The sequence below is a fragment of the Sceloporus occidentalis genome, unplaced genomic scaffold (genome assembly GCF_023333645.1).
Source record: "Sceloporus occidentalis isolate IW3139 unplaced genomic scaffold, rSceOcc1.0.p SCAF_2, whole genome shotgun sequence".
NCBI classification, from domain to species: Eukaryota; Metazoa; Chordata; class Lepidosauria; order Squamata; family Phrynosomatidae; genus Sceloporus; species Sceloporus occidentalis.
The window spans coordinates 131,601,376-131,625,863 of NW_028316982.1; the positions used below are offsets into that span (position 1 = coordinate 131,601,376).

Genomic DNA, 24,488 nt, shown 5'->3' on the forward strand with positions numbered 1-24,488 from the left:
ACGTTTCTGTATCCCTTGGCTGCCTGTGACTCTTCACTTCTGGCTTGCTTCTCAGTCTTGCTTCCTGGTTCATTCTTCAGTCCTGACTTATTCTTTGGCCCTGGCTTTTAGCCTGCTTTGCCCCTTGGTCCTGACAACCGGCTTTATCCCAGAGCATTGGGTTCCCTGCTCACCTCAAACTGCTGCCCACAGACCAGCCCTAACAATTATGGTTCCCCACTTGTGTATTTCTGATTCTAGTTATTAGATTGCACACGACTATTGTGGCGGGTTTATTGGTACCAAGGCAAAACAGGAAAAGTGGATGTGCAAGTGTCTCAGACATCCACATGTTGTGTTCTCAGTGTCCTTTTTTTTGCCTGAGTTGACCCAGTTCAGATATCTGACACCTCCTTTCTTGGCAGCTGAGAGCAGTGCTAATTCTCCATTTGATGTTACCACAGAAGTATGAAAAAGGAATTGCACAGCTCACTCACATAGCCACTTGCCCTGGGTCAGTGTGTAGCCCTGAGTCTTGAGTCACTTTCTCATGTCAAAGTTGTTGAGATAATGTCCACGTCTCTGCTAGATTTTTCTAGAAAACAGAACTAGGGACTGAAAATGGGTAGCCTGTAGGAATCTGTCACTTGGAGAAAAATAAATGTTGCTGGACTGTGAAGCTATATCTAGCAAAGTAGATAGTCCATGTAAATGTAGGCTTCAGCAGATCCTTCTGCATCTACCTTGGGATACTACTTGGATCACACTGAACTAGGGAGCTGAGTCTTTGCTCTAAATAACAGTCTACTCTTCAACTGCAGTACAGAGAACTCGTAGCCAATTACCGTGTGCCCGCATTATAGGTAGGCGCACCATACACAGCTTCCAGCATATGCACACACCAGTTTTAATTAAGATGCAGCCTTCCTGTACATTGTGTGACATTTTTTTAAAATCCCATTTTCAAAAGCAGCAGTTCTGGCCACTTCTGTTTTCATTTTTTGTTTGGAGTTGGAGGGTATTTGGGCAATTTATTCAACCCCTGGAAGATCTCTGTGGCACAAGATTGCCCCTCGGATTTGCCATACTTGCTTGGAGGTTTCCTTCTAGCTGCTGATTCAGCAATTGCTATACTTCTTGGATGATTTGGTTTCAAATATTTTTCTGCTCTTAGTCAATGGGCGTATCTTTCCATGTTTGTCTTCCCAAATAAGAGCTCTTCAGATGATACACAGGAAACCTAATAGTGGGGTGATTTATGGATCATCAAAGAAGAACAAATAATTTGTTTTTCAGGGACTGTGGTTAGCATGGCAAACAAGGGTTTTAGCAACTGGAAATTTTCATGAACCTTAAAAATAGACCACATCAAACCCACTTAACAGCAGATTTCCATTAAGAGCCTGGTCAATTATCATGGTTTCCTATGATTTTTTTTTTTTTAAATTAACCATCACTGTTACATAAAAAATGGGAGGGGGTTTTCCTGTCAGGAAAGTCAGTTTTCATCTCAGAGAGCTGGAAGAGGCTCAAATTGCACTATTTCACAAATGAACAACTGAGGGCTCAAACAGACAGGCCAAAATAAAGCTGCTTCGGGTCACTTTGGAGGCATGCTGTTTAAATGATGCATGTGTCCTAAGAGGATGGAAGCCGTGCCAAAGCCACGCTCCAATCCTAAGGACTGGAGCACAGCTTTGACGCAGCTTCTGGCCTCTTAAAATGTGTGTGTCATTTAAACAACATACCTCCAAAGTGACCTGAAGCAGCTTTATTTTGGCCTGTTTGGGCCCAGTATTTACCAAATTAGACTGCCATTACACTCTAGAACAGAACTCTTCCCCCTCTGCTCTACCTTTTGAGAGTTGACCTGGTTTTCTTCTAACAATGGGGACTACAAACTCGCACCTCTATGGATCAGTGGCTGGCATCCCATTAGTAACATATACAAGTGTAACTCACACTATACATGCAGGGAGAATTATTCACCATAGAGCAACAGACATAACACACTGACAACTGTGGGAGCAGAGTTGTGTATGCAACAATTTTTCCTATTGCTGTTGCACACTGCACATTGCATATTACCCAGTCATTGACATACATTGCTCAGTGTTGCAATTCTACATAGAGAATATGTAGTACTTAGTGTATCTCGACATGAAGATATGTATGCTGTGCTGAGGACTGGAGCCACTATGTGTCCCCTCTAGCCAAAAACCAAGCAACTGGAGATCACATCTGAGAAGGAAAGGATTTGGCCGATGTTTAAATCAATTCTTCTCCTTCAAAGCAAGGGCTGGAAGAAGTGTAGAGTCCTGTCGAATCAAGAAGACAAAGAACCAAAGAGCACAAGAAGGAACACATATACCTTCCATTGTTTGGAGCTCAAGACCTCTTTGGGAGTAAAACGACCCTTTTACTTCCGATGGTCTTAGGAAAATAATTTGGTGGCTGGGGGTCACCACAACATGAGGAACTATATTAAAGCATTGTGGCATTCAGCTGAGAACTACTGTTCTAAAAGAAATGCCTCCCTTATGCCAAACCCTCCCTTCACTGCTACATCATAGTGCTTAGTCTTATTTATTTATTTTTATTTATGGTATTTATATCCCGCCCTTCAACCTTAAAGGCTATCAGAGCGACTTACAATTATTATTTTTAATGAGACAGTTCCCTGCCCTCAGGTTTACAATCTAAAAGACAAGACACAAAAAGAGAAGGGAATGGTGGTGGGGAAGGAGATGAGGTCCAGTGGTTCTTCTCTCCCTCTGAGGCCTGGACCAAGGCAGATGGACTGGAGGGAGGGCTCTTCTTCTTCAGGCTAGCCCTGGTGGAGCTGGGCCTGCCTGGTCACTCCCTCACAGGCCAAAGGATGTCTGTTATCATGGAGGGAGGGCTCTCTTTCTTCAGGCTAACACAGGGAGAGGCGGGTTATAAATAAATACTATTCAACACAAAGAAATGTAAGGTATTGCACTTAGGGCGGAAAAATGAAATGCACAGATATAGGATGGGGGACACCTGACTGAATGAAACTACACGTGAAAGGGATCTGGGAGTCCAAGTAGACCACAAGTTGAACATGAGTCAACAGTGCAATGCGGCAGCTAAAAAGGCCAATGCAATTTTAGGCTGCATCAATAAAAGTATAGTGTCTAGATCAAGAGAAGTAATAGTGCCACTGTATTCTGCTCTGGTCAGGCCCCACCTGGAATATTGTGTCCAGTTCTGGGCACCACAATTCAAAAAGGACATTGAGAAACTGGAGCGTGTCCAAAGGAGGGTGACTAAAATGGTGAAGGGTCTGGAAACCATGCCCTATGAAGAACGACTTAGGGAGCTGGGGATGTTTAGCCTGGAGAAGAGAAGGTTAAGAGGTGATATGACAGCCCTGTTTAGATATTTGAAGGGATGTCATATTGAGGAGGGAGCAAGCTTGTTTTCTGCTGCTCCAGAGAACAGGACCCGGAACAATGGATGCAAGCTACAGGAAAAGAGATTCCACCTCAACATTAGGAAGAACTTCCTGACAGTAAGGGCTGTTCTACAGTGGAACACACTCCCTCCTCGGAGAGTGGTGGAGTCTCCTTCCTTGGAGGTCTTTAAGCAGAGGCTGGATGGCCATCTGCTGGGGATGCTCTGATTTGGATTTCCTGCATGGCAGGGGGTTGGACTGGATGGCCCGTGCGGTCTCTTCCAACTCTATGATTCTATTATTATTATTATTACTATTATTATTATCACCAATATACTTTCTCTCCCATTCAAGATCCTTCTCTCAGCTCAATTCCCTTCACCTCTTTTCAGCTCAATAGAGGACAAAGGCACTACCAATTGAAGGGCATTGAAAAAGAATGTAGGATGTAGGACATTACAAAATAAAAGTTGAAAACACCCCTATAAATGTACATCCATGCTTCTTAGTCATGCATTTTGGGAATTCTTCCAGGACAGAAAGTTGAAATGGAGGACAGGTCTTGGAAAAGGAGGATCTCTAGTCACCCTAAGCTAAAAAAAATCCCCAAGAAGTGGAAATTCATATCTCTTAGTTGTGTTCAAAAGGGAATTCTTCCTGGATCGAAGGTTGAATTGGAGGACATGCCCTGGAAAAAGGAGGAAGGCGCCTGGGCACCTTGTGTTGTGCGCCTTCAAGTTATTTCTGACTTACAGAGACTGTAAGGCAGTGAACCTGTCAGAGGGTTTCTTAGCAATTTTCTTCAGAGAGGGTTTGCCACTGCTGTCCTCTGAGGCTGAGAGAGTGTGACTTGCCCAAGGAGGGTGGCTTTTAGAACATACAGTCATCCCTCTGCATCCAGTCCAACCCCATTCTGCCATGCAGGAACTCTCAATCAAAGCATCATCGACAGATGGCCATCCAGTCTCTGCTTAAAGGAGGGAGACTCCACCACTCTCCGAGGAAGGAGTGTGTTCCACTGTCCCAAGCTCCCTTCTCAAAGAGGTTGGACTGGTGCTCGCATTGCTGTCCTTCTGTAATAGGGTTGCCAGATCAGAATCATCCCATTTTCCAAGCCAAAACCTGAGACTTGGGGAGAGCTCCTGGTGATGTCATGGAAGCAGGGCTGGTGATATCATTAAGCATTGTGTATTATGCAGCAGCCAGAGTGGCTCACTGCTTGTCGTTCAGACACACAGAGAAACATCATAAATTCCTGGCTGCAAATTAAGTTTGTTTGCAAATGGCAGGATTTGATTTAATTAAACTTTGCAAAGTGCAGCAACCTGCACAGGCAGCTAGAATGCTCTTATCTCTTACCTGGAGCTGACCCCATGAGTACTAGAGAACGTGAACCCTGCCTATCTCCCATAAGTGCCCCACAAAAACTGAAGACTCCAGGTGGTGCCCTGTACCTGGCAACCTCATTCTGTAAGCAGGCAAAAACATTGGGCCCAAACAGACAGGCCAAAATAAAGCTGCTTCGGGTCACTTTGGAGGCATGCTGTTTAAATGACAGATGCATCTGAAGAGGCCAGAAGCTGTGCCAAAGTTGCGCTCCAGTCCTTAGTACTGGAGTGTGGCTTTGGCACAACTTCCGTCCTCTTAGGACACATGCATCATTTAAACAGCATACCGTATCCCCAAAGTGACCCGAAGCAGCTTTATTTTGGCCTGTCTGTTCAGGCCCTTTGTTTCAGTAGGACATTGAAGACTGATGACTTGTGAGAAAAAGGCCTTTCAGAATACGTTGTTTTGTCTGTATTTGTTGTTTTTCTCTTTTAATAGTCACACTTTCAACTGCTTTTAATTCTGTTGATAGTTTAATTATATTTTGACTTTGTATGATTTAAACTTTTTGATGCATTTGTTTTAACTTTTGTAAGCTTTTTGGATTCCCAGACTGGAAAAAAAACTGTTGTTGTTTCAGCAAATATCAGGGTGGTTGATGTCTCCTTCGTTCCTGTCTTTCTGCTTTTCAAATATGTCATATAAATAATTTTGTTTTAAAAAGATCTATTTAATTTCATGTATTAATTAGAAATCATCTTCAATCATCTTTATAATAAAGTGGATGGTGCCCATCTGTTGACCCGCTTGCTCTTCAGAAAACAGTATGAGAAAGTGTGAGTAACACCATGTTTCGTTGCCAGTGTTACCAGGGAACAAAATGTACTCATTAGTTTAAAAAGAGATTGGTAGCAGCTTGGTAGCATTTTAATAATCCTAGTGCCATCTTATGGTGAATTTATGTTTTGATGAAGGATTAAGAGTTCTCAGTTCAAGGCTTCTAGTCAGCTCTTAAAAACTCAGCAATGGGATGCTTTCCCTAGAATTCCATAGGATGGTGCCATGGGTGTTGAAATGGTTTACTAGGGCCCCATTCCCACTGGCGGTTTTGCTCCTGAAAGAACTGGGCAGATTCGGGGGGGCCCTTCCGAATCTCTCCATTAGTAAGTGTCCACTACAATATAAGGGGCATTTTAACCCGAATGCCTTCTTACAGAAATTGGGTTTAGCATGAAGGCACCTGTTGTCAATCAAGCGATCATCATAGGTGACATTTGCAGCACTCATTGGGGCATTGGAAGTGTGCTTCCCCCCCTCCTTTTTTTTTAAAGAGCCAGGCACAAAATGCACCAAAATGTGCACCTCATGTGTATGTGTGTGTGTTGTGGGCATTTGGGTCAGTGCAGGTTATGATCTGCCCTTGGCCCTATTTTCAACCCCAAAATGCAAGCTAATGCATCCTGTGTCCCCCACTCCTTGCCACCCCAGAATGCCTCTTACACATGTAATAATAATAATAATAATAATAATAATAATAAATTCATCACCTCGGAAATGCCAGAAAAGAATGCGATTGCTATGCATTCTTTTTTGCTCTTAAAAGCAATTCAGGTCTACCCCTGAATTCCTTAGAGACAGTAGCAAAAGCATGTATCATTTTTGCCAATTTGCCTAATTGACAAGAGCAACTTTTTGTAACATTCGGATTGTAGCATTCATTTGCAAAGGAAAAAAAAGTCTTGCCCTTTGCAACATTTCCTCTTTGCTGGAAGCCAGCAAATGAAAGGGAAAGTGAACAAGCAGCTAGCCACATTCTATCCATCTATATATCTGCTTCCAGAAAAAAACCATGCACATATTTTGTCAAAAATAATTTTAAAAAATTAAAAAAGGGGCAGAAGGTGCCTGGTGCGAGCTCCGTTTGTGCCCTGCCTTTGACCTGACCTGAACTGACCCTTTTCCTCCTGCTGACATTCTCTCTTCAGAGGAGCTTTGCCATTGCCTTCCACTGAGGCTGAGAGAGAGTGACCTGTCAGTTCCAACTGACCCATGGAATCAATTGGGAATAAAAGGGGACTGCAGCGCAGGCATTCTGACTGTAGCATCCGCATATAATACTAATACTACTAATAATAATAATCCAGGAGCAAGAGGAAATGAAAGTAGCACAAGCAAGCACACAGACATGTCACCCAAAAGATCATGCGCATAAATTGTTAAAAATAAAAGAGGCTCCTTCTGATGCAGCATGATTTCCCTACATTCCCCAGCTTAGCCCCGCAGCCCAATTTCCCTTGGCAATCCTCCTCCTCCTCTTTCCTTCTGACCCTCCCCTCCCTCTAAGCTGCCCTGGCTCCTTCATCCTCCTCCTCCTGCTCCGTTATAGAATGCCCTCCATGGCTCCCTTCTTCCCATGGCTCCCTCCTCCTCCTCCTCCTCCATCTCCATCAGTTTCTCCACTCCCCCCGCCCTCCCTCTGACAGCCCTTTGCAGCCCCTGTCAGTCACCCTGATTTCCCCTTTTAGCCTCCTGTCACCCTTTGCCTCCAGATTCCCCTTTTTCCTTTGGCTCTTTCCTCCTCCTCCTCCTCCTCCTCCCCTCCGATGAGGGGAGGGAATGCTCTGACCTCTGCCCACCCTCTGACCTTAATCCCTCCCTGAATTTGCCCCGATCATGATTGGGGGCAAATTCATATTTCGTGGAACCCGGGTCTTTACAGAAAAGACGGATTTTAGCCCAAATCTCGATACCCTGCACTAAGGGGCATTTCCTTGTGCAAGCCTCGACATGGATTGTGACAGAATCCGGCCCAATATGAACTTCATGTGGAAGAATCGATTTCAAAACCGGGTTAAAAGGTAATGTGAATGGGCCCTAAATTGCTATAGGCCCTAGTCTTAATCAGTCTATTCTGGTTTAGGGCATATGTGTCAATGCCATGACTTATTTTGGGCACATCCAGTACCTCACCCTCCTTGGTGAGGAGCCATTGGCAATGGTGCCTGCACTTGACTGAAACAAACTGAATGTGGTGTGCAGTGTGTTACACCACAGTCCTATGTCCACTCAGCATATACATCCCATTTAATACAGTGGGCTTCTTCTCAGTTTAGTCAGTACAGGATTGCTTTGGAATAGAGCAGTCATAAGCCCCCATGTCTATACTGATGGAGGAATAAAATGTGGGGTTTTTTTTTTCCAACAGGCACAATTATTCAGAAAAGTTTTCAGAGTAATGATTAGACAGCATGCATCAATAACAAGGAGAACTGCAGTGGCTTAGTTGTTAAGAAGCCAGTTCAAGACCCAAGTGCTGCATGATGAGGTGAGCTCCTATCACTAGTCCCAGCTTCTGCCAACCTAGCAGTTCAAATCATGCAAATGCAAGTAGATAGATAGATAGGTACCACTTCTCAGTGGGAAGATAATGGTGTTCAGTGCAGTCATGCTGGCCACATGACCACCAGAGTAGTCCTTGGACAACACTGGCTCTTCAGCTTAGTAACAGAGATTAATACCACCCCTACAGTCGGTTACGACTAGACATTCATGTCAAGTGACTATCTTTACTTTACCTTTATCAATTGCAAAAGAAAATAAATGGCCCACTGAAAGATTTTATTCAACTCTGCATAGTTTTAAGCTATTTCACTCTATGTCAACTGTTTCGATTGTTTGATATTATTATTATTATTATTATTATTATTATTATTATTATTATTATTGTATATAGCACCATAAGTTTTATTGTTAAAGCTATATAAATAAAATTAAGTTTCTGTCTGTTTGTTACTGTGTCGTAGGAAAACAGCTGGATGGTCTGGTCTGCTTTAAAATTTAGGCCATGTGGCATACTTAAGACTTACTAGGGGTCCTATGTGGGCACTTCAATTATATTTTAAATGAAATTTCATCAAGCTTGCTTGGGCATGTTAGGTAGAATCTCTAACATCATATCTATAGACTTTTGAATCATTATGTATGCTTCCAGCTATGATTCCAAGAGGCCTTCCACTGTTAGAAATTTATCTGTACTTTGTATGTACTGACAGTCTCTTAGTGCTATTGATTTGTACATATAGCTCACTTGGACTTGGGTTAGTTACTTTTATCTGTATAAGTAAAATTAAGTTTCCATTTGTTTGTCTGTTTCTCATTGGATCAAGGGAAAATGGCTAAATGCCTGTTTGCCAAATGTGGGCAACAGTGGTTTCTCTAGACTTAGTGTCACCCCAGTGTGGCTCATGGTGTCCCCCACAATGGTGCACCCCTCACCAGTCAGAAGGGAGGGGCAGCTGTCATAGGAACTATATAAATAAAAGTATGTTTCTATCTGTTTGCAAGTATATTATTGTATCATGCTCAAATGGTTGCACTCATTTTTACCAAATCTGGAGGGACATTTCTTATTGTTTGATTTAGCATATAGGCTTTGTGGCATATGTGAAATTCTTAGCATATAGGCTATGTGGAAATATATGAAAAGGGGAGGCACCCTGTTATACACACTCACACACACACACACACACACACACACACACACACACAGAGCAGTGTGTTTGGTAGCCAATTGGGAAAAACATACTCTCCCAAGGGCAACTATAGGCCTTAACAGGCAGGCCAGAATAAAGCTGCTTTGGGTCACTTTGGAGGTATGCTGTTTAAATGACACATGTATCTTAAGAAGCCAGAAGTTGCACCAAAGCTGCGCTCCAGTCCTTAGAGCGGCTGGCCTCTTAAGATCCGTGTGTCATTTAAACAGCATACCTCCAAAGTGACCCAAAGCAGCTTTATTTTGGCCTGTCTGCTCGGGCCCTTACTCAATTGGCTGCAATGGAAATTGCCTTGGTTTCCGATCCAGTTGTGTACTACTTAACCACTTAAATCAGAATTTCTGAGAATACTGTTGTTACTTTTTCTGCTGCCCCTGGAAACAATCAAAAGATTTGCTGTTGTAGTGGGAGGCTATGTAAACATTTGTGTCCAGCTTTCAAGAACTAGGAGTGACAGAGCAGCACGACATAATTCTGTCTGAAGTGCAGCTAAAAATATTTCAGATCACCATTGGCAATTCAATGTGTATGGGGGCCAGGCAGGGAACAGGAATTGTGATGGAAAGAAAAGCCAAGACGAGGCCAGCAGAGCTGTGATGGGCAGATGGTAGAAAGTGATTGCCTCTGGATTATTTGCAATAGATGACCAAAGATTTTTGAGACTATAAATAGTTGAACAATAAGGGGGGGGGGGGTCTCCCCAGACCAAAAAAAAAATATCTAGATTACTGAACAAACAAATGCAACCAAAACTTGTTGAGGAATTAGCAATAGATTTGTGTGCAAACCATACTTCTCATACAGAAAACAAATCCATGGGCTGCCTCTGAGAACATGCTAACGTGCCCTGAGAAATTTGCTATTTGCCTTTCTTCTTGGGCGTGAGAAAGAACATGGAGTAGCAGTCTCTGTGCTTCTGAGAGTGTGGCATGATCTCTATTGCTCCAATCTGAAGCAAGTGATCAATGGTTTCCAGCAGGAGGCAGTGTTTCCAGAGGTGCTTAGAATTGGGAGAGGTGACAACAATCTCATGAAGTTTGTAGGAGAACTATATTTTGTATCTGTGTCTGCGAGTGCTCAGCATGCAACGATCAGTGGTAGATGTCTCCCATACATGAGTGAGCTCCTGGAGTTTGCCCACTACTGGCATCAGGATTGCTCCAGAGAACAGGACCCAGAATAATGGATACAAGCTACAGGAAAAGAGATTCCACTTCAACATTAGGAGGAACTTCCTGACAGTAAGGGCTGTTCGACAGTGAAACACACTTCCTTGGAGAGTGGTGGAGTCTCTTTCTTGGAGGTCTTTAAGCAGAGGCTGGATGGCCATCTGTTGGGGATGCTTTGATTGGGATTTCCTGCATGGCAGGGGTTGTACTGGATGGCCCTTGTGGTCTCTTCCAAGTATTATGATTCTATGATTCTTCCAACTCATATGGTTCTATGATTCTATGCCCCTGACATTGCTGTTGGACTGAGGGTTGGCCAGCTGCTGCACAGGACTGGGGCTTGGGCTGCAATCTAGGTTCACCCGACTGTGTTTAGAAGCCTCTGGAGTCCCTGAACTGAAGGGACTGAAGGAAGGGGTGAAATGATACCTGGGAGTTTGAAAAGAAGGCTGTCCCTGCCTGTTGTGTCTTTTGTCTTCCCTCTTTATCACACTAGGGGAGATCCTGTGGGGAAATGGGAGTTAAATGTGATTTAAAGTACATTCAAATTTAAACCAAATTTGTAAATTCAGTTAGTTTATGACACTAGGGACTCCCCAAGTGAAATAACATGAAGTTAATCTGAATGCAAAGCAGTGAAAACCAGCAGCTTTTTTACTTTCGGATTGGTCCGAAAGTAAAAAGCTGCCGGTTTTCTCTGCTTTGCATTTGGATTAACTTTGCATTATTTCCCATTAACTGCGACATCATGTGATAAACTTTGATAAAATTTCCAGATTTTCTTTGGTTTAAATCTAGTTTAACTCCCGTTTTCCCGCGAAATCTCGCTAGTGTGATCAGTTTAGTGCCTTTTATTGTCCTTGTTTTCTAACAGGATGGGTTCCAAAGAGCACTCATCCATGTTCCAACTCTAGAGTTGGCACCTAACCATGACTGGTGCTGCCTGAGCCCTGGTGCTGAAATGGACTGCATCCATGGTACTATCTGCTGAGAAGACAGCTGTCTTCATTAGCTTATTCAGCCTTTGTCTGAACATGGGCAACTCAGATAAAAGGGACCCAAGGTCCTGACTGCCTTCGTAAAGAAAGTCATTGAAATGGAATAATCTAACTGGATGGGGGCAAGGAGAGGGGTCTTCCTCCCTCCATTTGATAAAACTCCCCCTCCTCTGCTTCTTCATTTAACAAGTGGCACTTTCAAATTAGAAAAGTATTTCTAAAATGAATGGTATTTTTCATATTCTATGCCGATATCATGTAAATCCTACATTTAAAAAAAGAAAAGAAAAGGTAGCAAAAAAGTACCATGAAAAGCAACAAACAGAAAAGTGATTTGTTTTTTAAAAGAACAAGCAGGCGAGCAAGTAACACAAAAAGCTGGACAACTAGTGGCAAAGAACTATTTTGAAACACTGTGATGAGAAAAAGCAACAAATTGCTTTCTAAAGAAGTAACTTCCCAAGTTGGGAAAGTGGGAATAATGCCAAGCTATTTAAAAGCAAGATGTAGGACAAGCACAATTCCTTTGTGAAATCAAAATTAATCTTGTCATGGACACTGGTTATGTAGTCCAGGGAAGAGGCTGTGGGATTTGGACATAGTATATCTGCCTTTAAATCCTAGCTCACTTATCTCGCTCTCTCAGGCTCACATTCCCTTTCACTAAGTGAAGAATAATTGGGTTCATAGGCTAAAATGCTTTACAGTTAAAAGCTTTGCAGCATCATAGGAATAACATTTTTCCCTAGATAAAATGCATTTGATTGATGTGACCATCCATGGAAGGATGTTTAATGTGACAACACGAAACTGATTTCCCGGAGCAAATTCGGCCCCAATTAGCATGTCCTACAGTTAATTTTCTATGGAGACATACATTCCTGTCTGGTGATTTTTGTTTCCCACTCTTTTTCCTTCAGTACAGTCTTCAAAACCAACATGCATCATCTATTGTGGATTTAAAGTTTCCATGGTGAAGGGATGGCCAGTTAGCATTTTCAATGTTTTGGTGTGTTCCTATTATCATCTCACTGTTGTAGCAGCAGAAAAAGCATGAGCGGCTGTGTGGTTAACCGACCTGGCTGCAGTATTCTGCCCAGAGCACAGTGAGGTAAGAGACCATGACGGCATATCTAACAAGGATCTTAAAATGCTATTTTTCTTGAAACAAACTGATCCTTTGTTTAAATATGTAAAATGACAGCCTGCCCTAAGGCTGTATTCAATTACCACTCAATGTCCATGGGAACTACCAGGCAATATGACCAAATCCTCAATTTCCCTATGATTATGTTAAATTGATATCCGTTCCAAAATAATTCCAGGACAAGCAATCAGGTGGCCACAGGTGTGTCCATAAATTCCACCCTTAGCACCCACTATGGTTCCTACCTGTCTCTGATTTTTTTTTTAAAAGAAAATATTTGGGGAAACTGGAAAATGAAGTGCTTTGCTGGAGGCGATCTAACGTCTTCATTTTCTTGGAATGCCTCTGGAATCATGTGGTTCCAGAGTCATTCTTATGGAGTGAAGATAGTAGGCAACAGCAGACTGTGCTGGGCCTACTATTAAAATCCCACTCTTCTCATACACAGACAAGATGTTTGTAGATGTTACAGGTAATCTAAAGACTGCTGGGAAAGGTATAACAGAAAGCATTTAGGGGTGTATATGGTAGATATATTTGTGGGAAACGGTTAAGAAAAAGCATTTAGGATAATTCCGAGAGAAATTATGGTCCAAAACACGCGAGAAATAATCCAGTTTGAACCCTCTTTAACTGCCGTGGAGGGAATCTGGGGAACTGTAGTTTGCTCTGGCACCAGAGCTCCCTGACAGAGAAGCCTCAATGTCTCACAAAACTACAGTTCTCAGGACTCCCTAGCATTGAGCCTGGGTAAAGTGATCTCAAACTGGATTATTTCTGCTATGTGTTTGAGACCTATGTGACTGGAGAAAGGTGATCCTGAAAGATAGGGCAGGATCTTGTGGATTAGCAAAGTGTGGGATGTGTATATGCTGTGGTTGGAAGTGTGAAAGAAAGAGACTATTTTTACAGGGCAATACCAAATAAGAGGATTGTGGGTCCAAAGGAGCTCCGTCTCCTAGAAGGTTTACTTGTTGTTGATGATGTGTATCCTCAAGTAGTTTCTGATTTATGGTGACCCTAAGGTTTTCTGGGCCTGTGAGTGGGCCACTCATCCAAGGTTACCCAGTGGGTTTCCATAGCTGAGTGGGGAACTGAACACTGATGTCCAACACAGCAACCCATCACCCAAACTACTACACCTTGCGGGGTCTCAGAAGGTTTACTAGTGTGTCTAAAAGAAAAATATTTTGTTTATGATATTAAGTACAAAGCAGAAGTGAGTTCTGAAGCTGCAAAATACAAAACCATAAAAATATCAACCACTATGCATATGTGTGCACATGCACATACACTCCCCCCCCCCCCAAAAAAAAACCATAATATAAGGCAATATCCACAGACAAGCAAATCCCCACCCACCCCTTTTTCTTGGGCAGATGGATGTGTTTGAAAATGAAGTGTTTACCTGCGTCCACACAAGTTTCAAAGAATTGGAGTCTTAAAGCATTCCTGGATACAAACTTGGTATCAGAGCCTGTCCTTTTTTCTACAGCACACTTTGTAAGCCCCAGGAATGCATACCTGCAGGAAACCCATTGGAAACCCCAGAATTAGACAATTAAACAGGGCCTGTTATTTGACATCTACTTAAGTGGAATACTTGTGCATGGGACAATATACGTCTGACCAATGATGAGGAACTGAGTTTTTAAAATAATAATAATAATAATAATTTTTAATATTGAAAATTTCTATTTCAGAAAATGCACCATTTTAAACAAATTAAAAGCAGTTCATGGGTCTTGCATGGGTCAAACTGGAAAATGGGTACCCATGAAGAGCAGGGCATTTGTATTTATTTTGCATATGCAGATGACAATGCTTCTAAAGAAGGGAAGTGGGAAATATCTGCTATTAAAATACTGAAACATTCTGAAAACCATAGCTTGCTTTCCATTACATTCTTTAAACATTGCTAAAAAGCATTGCTTGCATAGCACCTGAAGAGCTTATTGTTGTGTGCCTTCAAGTTGTTTCTGACTTTTGGCAACTCAAAGGCGAAACTATCATGGGGTTTTCTTGGCAAGATGGGGTTTGCCATTGCCTCCCTCTGAGGCTGAGTGCATGTGATGTGCCAAAGGTCACCCAGTGGGTTTCATGGTTGAACTGGGAATCGAACACAGACCTTCAGATCTGTAATCCAACATGCAATCCACTACACCATCCTGGCTCTCATATCCAACATGCAATCCACTATGCCATGCTGGGTCTCATATGCTAAATAAATGCAAATGTGCTGTTACTCATAGGCATCCATTGCAGTTTGGGAATTTTTCAGTTTGACTGATGTGGGGTCTATGCATTGTGTTTGAATATAATTGGTATATGGGAGGGCATAACAGAGGCCATAGGGAAAGAGCCTTCCTTCCCTGCATCCATCAGCCACCTCTCCTTCCATCACTCTCAGCAGCTGGGATGTCGAGCAATGGCTTCCAATCCCACCCCTTCCTTCTCTATTAAATCCCTCATGCCTTGTGGTATTTTGGCAATGTTATCAAGCACTGTCGGCTATTATTTTCATACTTTTGTCATTGTTATATTCACTTCTATTGATTATCGCATACTGAATCCTTTCCTTCCCCTGGCTCCACACATCTCTCCTAACCTGATCCTTATTCGACCTCTTCCTATCTCCCAGCTTCCATTCCTCTGTTCACTCTGGAACTGTTGCTCTGTTGCTCCGAAAGTGACTGCAGTCCACGATAATAATAATAATATAATAAAACTTTTATTTATATACCGCTTTTCCTTCAGATCAAAGCGGTTCACACACAATAAAACTATATGACCCATGTCATAGTACAATATGTCATCAGTTACAGATAATACAATCGAAAATTTTAAAAACAATATATAAAAGCAGTTGGGGGCATCAGATAAATAATCTTAATCTATTAGGGACTAGTTTCTCTACAGCGAATCGGGAGGGTATGCTAGCCAGAAGAGATAGGTTTTCAATGCCTTCTTAAAGGCTTCCAGTGTCGAACTAAGTCGAATCTCTTCCAGGAGTGCGTTCTACTGGGTTGGAGCTGTCACTGAATAAGCTCTTTGATACATTGCTGCCAATCTTACCTTTGGGCATTCAAGAACATATTTCCCTGTTGTTCTGAGGGTGCGAGGCGGATTATGTAGGGAGAGGCACTCCCTCAAGTAACTCAGGTCCAAGCCATGTAGGGCTTTATAGGTAACGACCAACACTTTGTATTGCGCCCGGAAGCTGATAGGCAGCCAGTGGAGAGATTTTAATACTGGTGTTATATGGTCGGTTCTTGAAGTTCCCGCGACCAATCTGGCTGCAGCATTTTGGTCTAACTGAAGCTTCCAAACCTGGTACAAAGGTAGCCCCATGTAGAGCGCATTACAGAAATCCAAGCGAGAGGTTACCAGTGCATGTACTATCGTTTCAAGGTCCTTTTGGTCCAGACAGGGACGCAGTTGGCGTATCAGCCGAAGCTGGTACCAAGCACTCCTGGCCATCACATCCACTTGAGATAACTGTAGAGATGAGTCCAGGAGTACTCCCAAACTGCGAACTTTGTCCTTTAGGGGGAGTGTAACCCCGTCCGGGACTGGATGGCAAATTTCCCTGTCTAGATTTGGGGCACCTATCACGAGTACCTCTGTTTTCTCTGGATTCAGCTTGAGTTTGTTTTCCCTCATCCAGCCCATTACTGACCCCAGGCAGGCATCCAGAGGAGAGGTGCCCTCCTTAGTCACTGTATCAGCCGGAGACATGGAGAGATAGAGATCTTTTTCTCTCTAGATCATTTAACCTTCTCGCTCTTACTGAAACCTGGCTCCTGGCCCATGATACCGCTACCTCCACTGCCCTATGTTTTCTGGTCTCTCTTTCACTCACACAAGCCGCCCTGATGGTTGAGGAAGAGGGGTCGGTATCTTATTGTCCAATTCCTGCCAGTTTCAACCGCCAGTTCATCAAGCCCGTAGTCTTGGCTTCATTTTTGACTCTTCTCTGTTGATTATTCCCCAGATCCAGGCCGCCGCCAAGACCTGTAGTTTCTTTCTCCACAACATTGCCAAGATCCGTCCATTCCTCTCAGCCTCTACTGCCAAGATTCTGGTCCATGCCCTAGTGGTATCATGACTAGATTATTGTAACCTTCTACTGACAGGGCTTCCTCTTTCACACCTCCATCCTTTCATCTCTGTCCAGCATTCAGCTGAACGTATTACATCTGCTCACCACTTTGACCATTTTTCTCTTTTCTCCTCCTTTCATTGGCTTCCCTTCCCCTTCTGCATCCGGTACAAGCTTTTGTTGTTGGCTTTCAAAGCCCTCCATGGACTGGCTCCTCCTTACTTATCTGAACTTCTTTCTCCTTACGTTCCTAAATGTACCCTCCTCTCTGGTATTCAAGGTCTCCTGTCCCAGCATAGGATTGCCACTGCCCCCTCCCGGATTCATCCCTTCTCACTTGCTGCCCCTTACTCCTGGAACCTTCCTCCATCACGTGCACACCTCATTACTTCTCTACCCAGTTTTAAAATTGAATTAAAGACTATATTGTTTAGCGAAGCGTTCCCAGGGGTGAGCCCCTCTCTGCCCCAGGATGCCTCGTTTTAACTATCCATTAAAAAGCCAAGCCCTCCCTCCAGTCCATCTCCCTTGGTCCAGGCATCGGAGGTAGAGAAGAACTGCTGGACCTGATCCCCTTCCCCACCACCACTCCCTTCTCCCTTTGTGTCGTGTCTTTTTAAGATTGTAAACCTGAGGGCAGGGAACCGTCTAATTAAAAAGATTGTATGTACAGCGCTGTGTAAATTTACAGCGCTTTATTAATAAAGGTTAATAATAATAATAGGACAGATGTGATTTTCTCATCCAAGGTCTGCCCTTATAGGGAGATACCCAACTTCTAATGCCCAATGAAGAGATATCCTGGGAGCAGGGGCATCAGTGGTACCTGTGCTAATAGTGGAAGAGGCAAAATTCAGCAAAGCAAAATGCAACATTTTAAAGTTTGTTTTAAATGCCTACCCCCCATTTTTGTGATGTGGTTTTCCAGGGTGTGGGAGAGGGGCTCAAAACAACTTTGGAGACACTCAAATGTCCCACAAGAGCACAATTCCTTTCCTTTCTTTAGCTGATTTGCATCTCTCTCTTTGTGCACCTACTTCCTAATGTATTTAGTCAGGAAATATCCAAAATTACAGAAAGCCTTTTCTGAGGAGACCCATACCATAAGCTCTGTCTTTGCCTAATCAAGAAAAAAGCAGATTATCAGTTACCATGAAATTATGACACAATATGAAATTTATTTATATACAATTTAGTTTTAATATAGTGCTACAGCAAAGACAAGTCTAGTGCAACCTGAAATTCACATCTCTTAAGTGTTTCATCAAATTTCTAAAAACAAAATGAAAATATTACACAGCGAAAGACCTTCATGTTGCCTTCATTTACTGCAGTCAAATATAAACTGTAATTATGCAAACTGTTTTAAACTTTGAACTGACATACTAAGGGTGACTTTGCAGGTTAGCACATCCAGAACTGTGTGTACAGTGAAGCACAAAACATGTCTATAGTTTATAGTTTCCACCCACCATTCACACTCGTATTTTGTTGTAACTACGTAACTGGGAACATGTATATAAACACAACCTTCTGCACTTGTCATGTAGGAAAATAGCAAAGCAACCCAACAATCCTAACCAAAATGCACGGCAATTGCAAAGCTTAAACTATTTACTTTTGAATTTGCTATTCAGCCTTGAATAGAACTGGGGCCTTAACTTTCCCTTCAACATGAAGCTTTTCTCAGCAACACCAGATTCAATGAAGAAACCTGGAAAGGGGAAGCACATCTTTACCCAAGCTTTACTTTATCCGTCATAGGCTCTTTAATCCCCTCTCCACAGTCACAAATATTTATTTAAGAATCCACCAGATATACAAATATGTGGGCAACTTAAGTGGACCAGAATTCAGAGCCCATGAAGGTATTTTCTTCATGAGGACTGTTCATCATTCCTTCCCCAACTGTTCTCAAGAAGCACCACTATCACCTCCTCTTTCCAAACAGGACTTCTGTATCTTCAAGTTCCCATGCAAGTAAAAATTCAACAAGTCATCTTACCAGCCCTACCTGTCTAAGTGCTGGAATACTATACCTGGTGAATTTCCACTTACATAGTACTGAAGGCACAAGCTACCCGCCATACCCAGGAGATGCCAAAATCCTTTGGGTTCATCTTAGACTGCAATGCTGCCACAGAGAAAAGGGTTCAGAACCAATGCACAAGTCACCATTGCAGTGTGTAGCTAAGAAGGGCATGCCTTACCATTCCCATGAAGGCACCAAACTGTATAGTACAAAGCCACCAGGGGTGGGGCAGGGAGTTGAAAGAATAAAGACCATGGTTGTAGATGTCAAATTAAGGCCTTAAGGTGCAAAAAATGAACACCATTAATATTTATCAGTGGCCAGCTGGTATCTTAATCCTAACCTGCAAGTAACTTCCACAAACTTTTGTGGAATTTAGTATCAAATAAATTAGCTCAGAAGCAGTGGTGAGTTATCCTAATTTGGACATATAACACAATTGAAAAGTTAATAAGAAGAAGTTTGGCATTAAATCACATCCAAACATTAAAACTGAGCAGCAACTTTCTACAGTGTAGCTCCAGTTACAACAGGAATGAACAAAGGTGGCTCAAAACTAAAGTGAATAAAGTGATCACTCAATGCACCTTGCAAACTAAAACTTTGAAATTGAAAAAAAACAAGAGTGCATTTGTAATTGAAAAGATGTGACCTAAACTGAGGTAAAGTCATGGAGGGAGCAGCAGCCACTACCATTTTGCTGCCAACTGGTTTCAGCACTTTCTACTGGGAGAAAATTAATAAAGGTTTCTATTGTTTTTAACAGAGAAGTACAACGACAGTTCTACAGTGCTGCCCTCCAGATAATAAGGATCAGACACGAGGCAATTGTTGCTCCAAGAATTAAGTGCTGATGCTGGCTGAGGACCTAGTAGAAACAATTCTCACCATTTCTACTGTACATAACTAGAAACTACCACAAGTTGACTCAAATCAAAGTGCACAGTAACTTGATATTTTTAAATCTATGATTTAAAAATTAGCTTATTAAAGTATCTATGCAATGCCATGTTTCATACTAATGATATTTTTAACCAGTTGTGTTCTCTACTCACTCTAATGCAGTAGCTCTTTATAGAAGAGGTCCCAAATAAAAACCATGAAGATTCACTATTGCCCTGGAACAATACTATGAAGACAAAAAATCAGATATGCTTCCTGACACCAACAAATAAAGTACAAAAATGGACTACTCATTCTTGTTCCACTGGCCAAAAGGGGCATTTATAGAAGAAAACAATACATTTTTTTCCTTTGTACGTTTGTTCAAATGCAAGAAAAACGTGTTTCTGGACAAAAAAGGGACCCTTACCATAAATAATACCAAATTATATTTTGAAAATACTGAAGCTCTGTAGATCTGGCATACAAATTCATTTATTTTAATTATTATTATTTAATTAATTAATAATTTCAGTTCTTATCTTTAATTGGTAAGGAGGCTGGTCTTTAAACAAGTTTCTCTAGTGAGGAAAAAGTATTCATTACCTCACAGGCCCAAACAACAGAGACCATACTTTGAGGATAGCAACTCTCCTCTGCAACACCCACCTATTCTGTTTGCATATTCATCTAAACCACCTGGAAACTCCTTAGACACTTTGTGGGCCAGTCTTGCGTCATGGTAGGGAAAACAGAAGTAGCAAATCAGCAGTGATCACTGAACACTTCTTACAGATTGGTGAGAGAGAAAATTTTGCAGAAATAGGAAGAGGAAGAAATGTACTAGCCTGAGAATGTATAACATTTTGTCCTAGTTTGGCTGAAACTGTTATTAATGCACACAACAGACAAGTTTATTCTCCCCATCACTGCAACAGGCTGAACATAGCATAAGTGTAAGTTCATTTGAATGGAAATACTCATTATGGATATGCACTGGATAAAAAGCATACAGAGCATCACAAAGCACTCGACAATAAAGGTACATTTGCTTTAACCCCAATGTTTCTCACAATGCAAACAATGGTACATTTGATAGTTAAAGTGTATGGTACACATTTCCATATTTCCAAAGGAAGAATGAAGAAAATAGGGCATCTTTTGGTATTCAGACATGTTCCTGAAGCCATCTCAAGAATGTTTTACTTTCCAGATCTCTCTCGCCATCAGTAGCCACCTTCTCCATCATGTCACAGTATTTCAGCACTGCTTGAAAGAGGTCTCCCACTTTCCAGCCTTTCTCTCGCAAACTCTTTGAAATCTACGAGCAACACCCCCCCAAAAAATAACATAGATGTAAGTTTGTATGGTTGAAATGTGACAGTCTGTGATAAAGCACTTATTTGAGAGATAAGCCTACATTATAGTTGGTATCTTTTCATGGATGAGAAAACTCTCCATTTACAAAGATGGGAGGGAATTAGGATGGGAAAGACATGGTACTTATCACCTTCCTTTTGATATGGAATAGTGTCCTGTCTCACCAGTCACAATAGGATCACTTTCCTCTTACTGCCATAAACTTTATTGTATGTATAGCCAATGGCCTTTACAATACATTAAAAAATATAGCAATGAAATATATACAATAGTAGTTTTAAGAATATTAGACATAACTTTAAAAGTACTGCCCCGCCCCCCCAACAAATAAAGGAAAATCACGGTGCATTCTCCTACTTAATTATCTCCCCAACCACTTCAAGAAAGGGAATATTTTAAGTAAGCAATTAGTTTTTATTTTCTTTACTTACATTTAAGTGTACTCTAGTAGATTTTAAACCTTATTTCTTTCTTTTTTCTTTTTTTAAATGAGCAGACTAACAACCACATTATTAAGATTACAGGCTAGAAAAGGTTAATATTTTACAGCTGTCAAAACAAAACACACTTAAGTCCAGATATTTTTCTTCTATCTGATTTCCTTAAAGATGCTCTTCAAGTAACATTCTCGGTAGCTCTGTGGTCCATGGTTATGTGGGCAGTGGACAGTAGTTAAGGGGAAAGAATCTGAACACAAAATTAATACATTTCTCACCATCCCTAAATAACTGGTATTCCACAGTTGAACAAATGAAATCTAAAAGATGTCTCTCCCTGCATCATCCTTCCATGACACAGAGTGTGGTTTTCTTGGTATATATACTCTGTTTTTGATACAAACCACTGACTCCAGAGTTGCAAATTTAGGAAGTGTATGACTGACAAAACAGAAAATTAAGATTTCTAACAGCAAGCCAACATGAAGTAGTTAAATTACTTTTCTCCTCAAGGGATCTGAGCAAAGCAGTTTCATTGTCTAGCACTTTGAATGGAGCCATATATGTATTGAAGGAGATGGGCAGAGAGGTAGAGAGTATGGCTACATGGACCAAATGAACCAGTTTTCTACAGCCCCCAGGGCACCCTGCCTTCATAACACAGGAATGTAGCTCCAGTTCTACACAGGTTACTCTGTAGAGATTTTTAGATGCAGTGCCGATGGGAGTTACATGATTATTCTATGCAAGATCAAAATTGCAAAACTATTTCAAATCTTGACTATGAATGTGTAAAGTGTAACAAGCTATATGAAAAACTGGAATATCTAGTACTTTTATTACTCACAAGAATGAAATCCTCTGGAACATCATCATGAAAATGAAGTTCAGTGACCTCGGTTTCTGAAGCACTCAGCCACTGTAGTGTCATTCTCAGCTGGGAATCCACTATGTGTGGTCCTATGTCAACATTTATGATAACCAATGTCTTTTCTGTGCTTCCTAACAAAAAAGAATTAAAATGAAAAGTCCAGATTTAATCAAAACATGTCAAATCAATTAATTATATAACATAATTCTTCAAATAATGGCACTAGGCAAATCCTCGCTCAAAAGTAAACTGAAATCAGGGCTGAGCGGCTGATGGCTACATTTGTCAACATCTCAATTTATTCACGGTAGTTGAAACAAAAAAGGAATGCTAAGTTCCAAAAGAATCTCCTCATACTAGGCCAATGAGCAATAAAATGGAAAATACAGTTCAACATAAATGTAAAGTAGTGATGGGGATTCTGGAGGGTGACTTCCACTTTTGAAAAACAGCTTCCCTTGGCCTAGAACAGGCATGAGAGCAAAAAATGGCCTGAAATGCAACAAGGAGAAACCTGTGGCGCATCACTAGACAATTTCTCTCCTGTATTGTGTGTGTGTGTGTGCGCGTGCACGCAGGCATGTGCACACACATACTTGGGGAAAGCATATGGAACATATGTCACATTTTGCCTACCCTTTGTGTAAAGTGATCTGTCTTTGAATACAATGTCCTATTCCCTAAATTTGTGTTAACTTACTAGTCCAGAGATGACAGGGCTGTGATTCAGCAAATAGCCTTGTTGAGACCTTTTTCGGAATGCATGAGACATATAAATGGGTAGAGAGATGGGGCTACACATAATGGTCTGATCCATTTCTCCCTCCATGTGGCTGGATTCATGTTCTAAGTCTCCCATTTCTTGGTTTGAACAGGGAGGTCTAAACAGCTGTGCATACCTTCACATGATGGTGAGTAGAATGCTCTGTATGTTTAGGTACCATGTTTTATGTGGATTGTCCAGTGGAACATTCTACACATGTCAAAAGAACATCTCTCAAGAGACTTAAATGTGAACAGAACATCCCTTTTTGTAGCCCCTGCATATCCCCCTTTCCCAGGCAAACAAGTGCTCCCCAAAGCTCAATCACAGTTCCTGGGTGTATAAAGAAGCAGTAGATCTACTAAAAATATCCCCTGACCCTGTAACTGACTGACAAACTCAGAGGTCATAGATGTAAATAACTTGTTTTCGGTTGGTGACTGATTTTCAGAGGAAAATGAAATAGTGTGTGGCTCATTCACCATAGGGAGTGAAAGCTGTCCTCTGTCCCTACTTTTTTCTCTCAACATGGCATGGGCATTGACTGAGGCAGCGTGAAGGAGCCTAAAACTAATATGCACACCTCTATCACTTAGGGACCTCACATATTCAGGAAATCCATGACTACTGCTATAATGTTAACTCAGTATGGCCATAGATTCTATGTTCTCTGAAAAAGGCAAGTTCCAGGCTAGAGAGTTCTAGGAACTGCCAATTTAAAATAAAATTTCCAGTAGTACGATGCCCTTAGAGTGGGATAATGATTATTTTATGCTATGGGATTATCCTTTTGCAGGATAAACATGAAGTCGAGAACACATTGTTGAACCTGTTCCTTTCGGCTTGAGAATCTTCCCATTTTCAGGGTCTACCCAATATGCAGTGATTAAACCTTTTTCTGTCTAATGGAAGGTCAAAGGATTTAGGTCACTTTGTGTTGGGCTGATGTAAGGGTTTCCCACTCTGGAAAGAAGTTACTGCTAATGTAAATAAAGTGGAGCTGGGGCTTTCATGTGCAGACTTTGCTTAGGATGAAATAACTACCACAAATCTTCCCAAAGCCTATAATTTCCACAGACTGGGGTCTGTAGTGGATTAGACTTTACATAATACAAAAACACGGTTCTTAAGCCATCTAGGACTGCTGTCCTGACTTACTGAAGTTGATACAAAGTGAGTTTACTTAGATCAGTTCCAGAATAACTGACATATTTAGGATTACCTGCAATGTTATCCTTAAGTTCTTCTTCTTTATCTTCTGTTCCATCACTGGAAGAGACAAGCATAATTATTGCAGTGTGTGATAATGCTAATGTATCTTACTATGAAGAGACAGGGATGAACATACAAGGAAAAATATGGATTGATAAAAATGATCAAGGAAAGATTGTGAAAAGTAAGCATTGCTTCTCACACCATTTCCTG

At 41.6% G+C, this 24,488-nt stretch overlaps 1 protein-coding gene across 6 annotated transcripts in view; it reads right to left on the reverse strand.

Moving 5' to 3' along the window:
• Positions 1-17,887: 17,887 nt before the first annotated feature.
• Positions 17,888-24,488, reverse strand: part of AKAP11 (A-kinase anchoring protein 11) — a 41,784-nt gene continuing 35,183 nt past the window's right edge. For all 6 annotated transcript variants that reach the window (XM_089511019.1, XM_089511020.1, XM_089511022.1 and 3 more), the window contains 3 exons: positions 24,286-24,332; positions 22,277-22,431; positions 17,888-20,933 (listed from right to left, as the gene is read on the reverse strand). In XM_089511019.1, coding sequence (XP_089367145.1) covers positions 20,781-20,933; positions 22,277-22,431; positions 24,286-24,332 — 355 coding nt within the window. In that variant the 3' untranslated portion in view covers positions 17,888-20,780. The remainder of the gene's footprint in view (positions 20,934-22,276; positions 22,432-24,285; positions 24,333-24,488) is intronic.